This window comes from Perca fluviatilis, chromosome 15 (assembly GCF_010015445.1).
Source record: "Perca fluviatilis chromosome 15, GENO_Pfluv_1.0, whole genome shotgun sequence".
Taxonomy (NCBI): Eukaryota; Metazoa; Chordata; class Actinopteri; order Perciformes; family Percidae; genus Perca; species Perca fluviatilis.
Genome location: NC_053126.1, coordinates 10,382,321 through 10,390,871, shown reverse-complemented (window position 1 = coordinate 10,390,871; position 8,551 = coordinate 10,382,321). Strand labels below are relative to the sequence as shown.

General features: G+C 45.0%; 1 protein-coding gene across 1 annotated transcript in view; it reads left to right on the top strand.

The window, feature by feature from the left end:
- Nucleotides 1-738: 738 nt before the first annotated feature.
- Nucleotides 739-8,551, top strand: part of gtpbp1 (GTP binding protein 1) — a 37,976-nt gene continuing 30,163 nt past the window's right edge. The window contains 1 exon segment of the mRNA XM_039824227.1: nucleotides 739-1,203. Within this exon segment, the coding sequence (XP_039680161.1) occupies nucleotides 1,009-1,203 (195 nt within the window). The 5' untranslated portion in view covers nucleotides 739-1,008.

Genomic DNA, 8,551 nt, shown 5'->3' with positions numbered 1-8,551 from the left:
TGCAACGCTGTGTAATATGTTTATGGGAAATGCAACACTATTGTAATGTGTAATTTGACCCTTCAACACAAACCTGATTGCTGTCACTCTCATACATATTTACATCATTGTGAAACTTTTACCCGCTTGACAGCTCTTACTAGCTACTTTAAGTAAATCAAAACAAGTCCACAGCCTGATGCTGCTTTCTTTCTTATTTCCTATATAGGCATCCTTGCTAGTATTGCAAGGTGAATGCCTATTAGGCTATGTCATTTTCACAGATTTTGATTTAAAAGAAAAAAGAAAAAAACATTACTTGTTTTAGTGATCAACTTATGTCAAACTATTTTTAACTAGGCTATATGAAACTTATCTGATCATTTTGTCAGAACAAACTTCTACAGGGCCAGGAGGGGGAATACTTCACAGATAAAAAAAAATATTTTAGGATAATGATAGCAACTTTTTATTGAGTTGACAATTAATTAACCCAAAAGAGCATGACAGCATATTTGTTTTCTGTTGTCATAACAGTTGGCCTACATGAGTATTACTCTCTGATTACACCATAACAAAAAGACAACCAGGCTCCAGCCCTGCTGCCCTGTGAGGGGCTGGTCCACCTTATAATAATCATATGAACAACCCTCTCGCTATGGTATTGGTCCACTGCTAATATATTCACATTGACTACTTCAATACCATTGGTGAATAGGAAGTAAAAAGGCGTACACACCCACACCTTCCTTCCTTATTAATATTGCTGGTGTCAGTTGTATTTTTAAATGGATTCAGTGCAAACTGGCAGCATCTGCTTATAAGCCCGTAATTGTAATGTTAGGAAAAGTGAGGTGATACAGTTTGACTAATAACGTATAGGCTATCTAGCGGAGCTGTACGGTAGCGTTTGGAGCTTGCGGCAAGTTACTGTGCTGGCTAGCGTGTTTACCAGCCGACGGGCAGCCGTCATCACAACAATCGGGACAGCTTGACATTTATTAACGTTACTGCAAGGCTGTCATAATAATGGCATCAATAGCAGCGGCGCATGAGCCGGGTATCAGCCCAGGCTCCATACCGCTGGCTGATGCTTTAGTCCCCGCGAGTATATTTGCTCCAGACCGGGGAGGATGCGGGGACGAGGACGAAGACGAGTGTTTTGAGGACGGGGACATGATCAATGGCGAGCCCGAGGGCCGTGGGGTTGACTTCACCAACAAGGTAAAGAAAGGCCCATTTGCTATTATGGCGCTGCTAATATAATGCTCCTGGGAATGAAAATGAATGAATGAATGAATGAATGATTGAAACAAAGTATGTGGTTTCTTGCATGTACGTTTACGTTATAACTATGTAACGTTAATTACCAAACATCATATGCTGCTCCATACTGTAACGTTAACTAACGTTACTAAATGCCGGTGGTACCAAAACATATACAATACGAGACCAGGACGCAGGGCGCCTTGCTTTTGCTGACGTTAAATAAAATAGCTAGTTGTGGCTATGCTAGCCCCATCTGATACTCAAGCGTGTAACGTTAACGTTAACGCTAACATTTGCTGCGCTTTGTTATCAGTCGAAGCACGTTGCAGCACCATAATGCTACTAAGGTACAAAGTCTCTATCTAATCAAGTCTGGTGATACTGTCTAAAGCATGGCACAGCAACGTAAACAATTGCGTCGTCAAACAAGGGTTGTTATGGTTTGTCACACACTATAACATTGACTTGACATGGCGTTGACCCCATCACAAGCACACAGGCTGATGAAATACAGGAGTGCAACAAGGTAATGGTCAGGTAACAGGTGAGCCAGCTGCTGGACCATACCGGGCAGCAATGCCTAGACACACGTACGTACGCACGCGCACACACACACACACACACACACACACACACACACACGCACACGCACGCACGTTTGTCCATTCATTTTGAATGAGGGTAGTGTACGTTTTAAGCTGCGGCGGAGCCAAAAAAAACCGCAGTCTTAAAAAATTGAGATTAAAGTTTTGGAGACCCCGCAACCTGAGATCACCCTGCGTGGCTGACTGTCTCCATCGCTGTCACAAGAACGTTTTAAAAACTATGAGGGTAAAAAACGAAAACACAAGCACTTAACTGCCCAGGAGTTTGGGGTAACAGCTGACTGTTTCCAGCAACAATTGCTCTAGCACAAAGCAGTCCCTCCCTCCGTCTCTTTTATTTCTCTCTTTCTCTGTAAAATGAAGCTGCCTCCAAGTGAGGTCGGACCTGTCATGATCTATAAATGATTTGAGGAAAACAATAATTGTGAAATATAAAGTCTACTTGTGCTACACTGGGGGGTTAAAGAACACAACATGACGTCACAGAAATGGGCATAGAGTCGCGCCACCTGCAGAAGTTCTGGGATGACTCCGCAAATGTTGGGTGTTATCAGTGGACAACAGGAAGAGGAATACAGAGGTTTGGTGGATGACTGTCGGGTGGTGCAAACTGATCCACCTGCAGCTGAACCTTAGCAAGATGAAGGCACTGATTGTGGACTTCTGTGGGACTAAAGCCTCCTCTGACCCCTGTATCCACCAAAGGGGAGGCTGTCAAGGTGGCTCACTCCTATAAATAGCTAACCCTAACCCCGGCTCTACCACCTGAGGAGGCTCAGAGGCTTCGACGTCTGAAACAGGATTCTGTCACAATATCTGTCAGTTTAACCAATTTTGCAGTGAAACATTGTATAGGAGAACCTATTTTCTATGTGGGGAGACCTTTAGAGAAAATAAAAGCATGGTTGCACTTTGTTCTCAGTCCGGTTGCGGTATCTCAAGATGTTTGATGCCTTCCCACTAGCCTAATAATAGTGTGTTCACATGTAACATTGAGGCGTTTCATTGGACGAGAGACCACTTTGTTTGTGTGTGGAGAGCAGCGCTTTTGAACTTGTTATTCTGATGGGAAATAAGGAAAAATGTCCAGAGTGATGCTCACTTTGAAGTGCAGTCGCTGTCAAAGCAACCACACCTCGGGCAATCACCACCAACTTTTGAACAGTCAATGACTGTCACAGATTCTAACTCATTGGCAAAAGGATTTGCTTTGATTATACATGTATCGTAGAACAACCACCCAGCCAGGGTCATAGCTCCCACAACAGTTCATTTTTCTCTGTTTTCTCCCTTTTCACCTCCCGTACACAACCCAATAGCTGGCACTTGTTAGCCCAAATGGAGAGCAGTATGACTCGTTACTCGCCAGCTACGGGACAGGATGGAAGAGGGATGCGGAGAGACCATCTATATGGTTGGAATGGGCTCAGGTGAGAAAAACACAAACATATTTCCTCCAATTTTGCAGTCAATCTGTGCCAAAGCGGTTTACAAAAACCTCGACAAATCGTAGAGTCCGCTTTTTACTTTGTGTAAGTTTAGCGCTTGTTCTTCTCCCTCCTCTGTCTCTCTCTGCCGTAGATGGTGGGGACTGGGGCCTGGATGAGAGGGATATGGAGGCCTCAGCAGCCACGGTGCGCTCTATGTGTGAGCAAGTGGATGCTGACCTTATTACGCTCCGGGAGCGCAATGAGGCTGCCGGTTTGGTACGCGACTATCTAATCCGCCGGCGTGTGGGTGAGCTGGACTTCCTGGAGGTCAGGTGAGTGGTAAGAGATCAGAATAAAAAGGGTCACGGATGCAATCCAGAAATAGATCCCACTCACAATACCTCCTTTCTTTTTTCACTACATTGGTTTCGCTTTCTTTAATGAGACATTGTCAGAGAGTGATGCCTTCCTTGTACAGTTTCAGTGACATTTTGATACTCCTCTGTCCCTCAGGGTTGCAGTCGTGGGTAACGTGGATGCTGGTAAGAGTACTCTGCTGGGAGTGTTAACACACGGAGAGCTGGACAATGGCAGGGGCTTTGCCCGCCAAAAGCTCTTCAGGCACAAACATGAGATGGAGAGTGGCAGGACCAGCAGTGTGGGCAACGATATCCTGGGGTTTGACCAGGAGGGACAGGTGAGGGGTGGAGAGGTGGCAGAGCAGGGAAGCTTATGAAAGAATAGTTGTTAAAGCATTAGAATTATAGTTTAAATGATTGAGTTTTTGATGTTTTCAAATGCGTTGATATTCTGAAGGAAATATGGACAGTACCTAGAGAAGTGAAGCCGGGTTTATCCGAACAAGAAGTGTAGGAGCAGAGGCATGGGAATGCAGAGGATGGCATCCAGAAAAGAGAGGTGAATGTAGAGTGATCCAAGCGCACCACCAGCTAATGTAGCATGTGTGGCACCATAAATGCATTATTAAGTTGGAGATTAGGTACTCTTGCTCAGGGGCTATTCACCAGTTATTTACACCAGTGGTTCTCAACCTTTTGGAGTTGGGCGCCACGACCCCCCTCTCCGAATAATGAGGTTGGTGTTTGCAACCCCCCCGCGCCGAAAAGAGAGCTGCAAACCGGTGTGAACCGCTGTTTTCACGCACCTCCCCTGCTGATTTTGAGTGAATTTTGTGAATGCTCTTAATGACAGTTAACTTTAAGTTTTAGCAGCTAGCACCTAGCCTCGTCCAATGTGCTCCAGGCTCTGTGTATTTTTGATGTGTTTGTGACTTTTTCTCTCCCCCTGACCCACCCAGAACAGCACCCTTTCTGTGTTTTAGAGTCTCCTGATTTACAAATGAAGCTCATGAAATGAACCAAACTTCACACATTAATGTAAAAACCATTCCCCAGCTTAAAATATGTCTTTTTTTCCCCCTCCCCAACCATCTGGCGACCCCCAGAAATTATCTTGCGACCCCCGCGGAGTCCCAACCCCAGGTTGAGAACCACTGATTTAGAGGGTTAAAACAACCTTTTATAGTACTTGGCAGCCTCCCTCAGAAACTGGCAACATCCACGAGAGAGATGGGGAAATGGCAACATGCTTACTGTATGAGTGGTGCTGAATGATGTGGATTTAACAATGCCACTAGGTGGTGAACAAACCAGATAGTCATGGAGGAAGCCTGGACTGGACCAAAATCTGTGAGAAGTCCTCCAAGGTGATAACCTTCATTGACCTGGCTGGCCATGAGAAATACCTCAAGACCACCGTGTTTGGGATGACCGGACACCTGCCTGACTTCTGCATGCTCATGGTGAGAAGGGGGGTTCAGAAGTTTTTTTGTGTGTGTGTGTGGCCAATTAGGAAATTGGCATTATGCTGGTAGATATGATGAATGGCTTGCTAGAGGTGTGACGAGATCTCGGTCCAAGGGAGATTAAAATGTGACGAGACTTCTCATCGAGGTAAAAATTGTCTCGCGATATTGGTCACAAGGTCAGAGCAGCAGCTAGTAGATGGAGTCTAACCTGGTTGGTCTTATAATCATGAGCGATTTTAGACCCCTTTTTTAGGGGGGGCTCAAGCCAAATTTCATCTCAAGCCCCCTTAAAAATGACAATAAAAAAAATTGGTACTTCAAACAATTTTGGTACTTCAAGTGAGAGTTTGTGAACTTGTCTGTTAGTGACAGAGGGCAAACAATTACAGGTTCAAAGGGCTAGAAATAGGTTTAATATCCTGTGTCGCTGTCGCCGATGCCATGCACCTGGAACCCAGTCAAGGAAAGGGTTAACAGAAACGTAATTTCGGCCAATCGGAGGTGGTTGTGCCAGACTCCCGCCTTTGGCTGAGTCTCTGTCTAATCTGTCAGAGGTAGAGCAGGAGTGCGTTTGTGAAGTTTAACGTTGGTAGTCCCCAGAGAAGAAGTTGGTAATTTCATGGCACAGATTAGAACCCAAATTGAAACGTAAGCAACTAGAATCGCCCCTGCTTATAATACATCTGGCTTTGAAGACGAGTCTGAGTCTTGGACCTCTAAATTAGCATAGAAGATCCCCTGCCCGGTCGCCAAAGTTGACTCTGAGTTCACTTATGCAGAGCGGTAGAGGAGTTGCAGTTGTAAAAAGCTGTCTGTAAAACCCCAGCGTTAGAACTTTAGAGGGTACGACTGCTTTCTCTCTCTCTCTCTCTCTCTCTCTCTCTCTCTCTCTCACTCGTGCCCGACACACATACACGGACTGTTCAGTGTGGCGCTGACCCGGGCAGATCGCTCTCTTTCGCTTGTCTTTTTTCAAATGAGTCGAAAGTAGAAAGCAAAACTTACTTTAACTTCAATATTAAACAAAGAGAAATGTTCTCCCCTCGTCTTAAAATGGTCATAAACCAATCCAAGAGCAGCTACTTCCTACTTCCTTGTTTACTGCTGCAATGAAACGGCGTTACGTTGTAACCTTGGTTCTCTGAGTAAAGACTATTTTTCCAGTCATACTTCTTAACTGAAGTTTTCTTTAAATTAGTGTTAAAATCTCGGTCGTTCTCGGTGACCCCAATCTCGTGTCTCGTCTTGAGCAGAGTGTCTTGTCACACCCTAATGGGTGCCATATATTTAAAAAAACTCAAAATATCTGCCTGCATGTATTGTTTTTATCTATATTTATTTATACGTCTATCTATGTAGTGAAACATTCAAACTTTGAATTAAACCAGTTTTACTACTTACCCAAATGTGAAATGATTGTTAGTGTCCAAATGTACAATAAATGCTTTTCCCCCCCCTCTTTCTTTTTTTTCTTCTTTCATTTTTCTCTCTCCCTGCCTCGCCAGGTGGGCAGTAATGCAGGTATCGTAGGGATGACCAAAGAGCACCTGGGCCTAGCCCTAGCCCTGAATGTGCCTGTGTTTGTAGTGGTAACCAAGATAGACATGTGTCCAGCCAACATCCTGCAAGGTCAGTCCTGTGGAGTCCCTTTTATAACTCAAACTATACTTCTCGCTTACATTTGAAAACACAATGTAGCAATAGGAAGAGCTTAGTAAGTATGTGTCGGTAGGCTGTTATCTTTTCCTACACCATGTGTTGATGTGTTTAATTTCTAATTTTACATTCAGTCTGACTGCACAGCAAAACCGGACATTAAAAACGTATTGTGCTATGCTCATTATCTAGCCTGGCTCCGCCCTTCTACGTGCTTCCGCTCAATTTTCATTTTCCTTCACTACTCCATCTGGGTTTGCGGTATATTCTTGGGTTTTCTCCGACCAAATATTTGGCGGTCCAATCAGCGAACGGAGGGAGTGGCTGAGAACGATGACGTTGAGGCCGTGACGTGCGCTAGTTTGAGTTGTAGTTACGTGCGTGGCCGGCGGAGAAAGATGCGGTCCATTGTGGCAACAGCTGCAGGAACCATCTTTGCTGAGTTTTATTGGTGGCCATGATGTTGGCCCTCCTCTACCGGGGTTCGAAGAGGTTTGAGTTTCCAGCTCGCTCCGTTAGCGGTGAAGGAGTTGGCTAAAGGCGAACGCTAGCGATGCTAAGCCGACGTCACGACCAAACATTAGCGATTGGTTATGGCAGATCCGGAGTGGCTGTGGGCAGATCCAATAGTTTTAAACTTCAACAGAGTACCCGCCTTCCAGGAAGTCAATGGAAGTGGGCAGATTCTCTGTACAAATGAAATGTACCAGAGTCTGGTAGGACCAGGCTGCTCATTATCAGGCTGTGCTATAGTTCTTGTGGTCTTGCTTTGCTCCTAACAGAGACATTGAAGCTGCTCCAGAGGTTACTGAAGTCCCCCGCTGTCGCAGGAAGATCCCTGTCCTGGTACAGAACAAGGACGACGTCATAGTCACGCGCGTCAAACTTCAGTTCGGAGAGGTACAAAGCCTTGTCCCAGCCAGATTCAGAGTAGGAATGAAAATGATCCTCTGTAACCCGTGTGTTGTGCCCCCAGGATGTGTCCCATCTTTCAGATCTCCAATGTGACCGGAGAGAACATGGACCTGCTCAAGATGTTTCTCAACCTGCTCTCCTCCAGGACCTCCTACCGTGACGACCAGCCCGCTGAGTTTCAGATGAGCGCACCTACTCCGTCCGGTTACTCTGACCAGTGACATATCACTAAATGCATTTCACTGTAGCATTATATCCAGTCCCTCCGAAAAACGCGATAATGCGATCGCATAAGTCATCGCATAATCAGCCAAAGTCCGCTTATTTATGCACGGGGCGCGTTTTTCAAACACGGCCGCTTCGCCGCGAAAAATTACCGTTTCCGCGCAGGAAATATGCGGGGCTTGCATGATTTCATAATCCCGCGTTTTAGATTTGCAAAAAGTCACATATATCTTAGCATATATATCTTAGCAGAAAAGTTGAAATGTTTTCTGCTTTTTTTTCTTTTTTTGGTTTTTTTGGGTTGGGGCCGTGTTTGTGTGGGTTTTTTTCCTTTTTTTTCCCCCGTTTTTTTCTTCTTCTTTTTTTTTTTTCATGAAAAAAAAAAAAAAAAAGAAAAAAAAAAAAAAAAAAAAAAAAAAAAAAGTGAGTTTACACAAAAAAAGGCGCCCCTTTTCTGCCCCCCATGCAAAGGGAGCAGTGGACGGACGCAGAGGGGGGCCATCACCTTCGGAGGGCGGTTTTTTGGGCCCCTTTTTCCCTTTTTCTCCCCCCCGCTTTCTCGCCCTCCCCCTTTTTTGCATTTAATTTGCCCAAAATTCCCCCGCATATTCATCACATTTTTAAAGAAACGTGCCTCATAATCA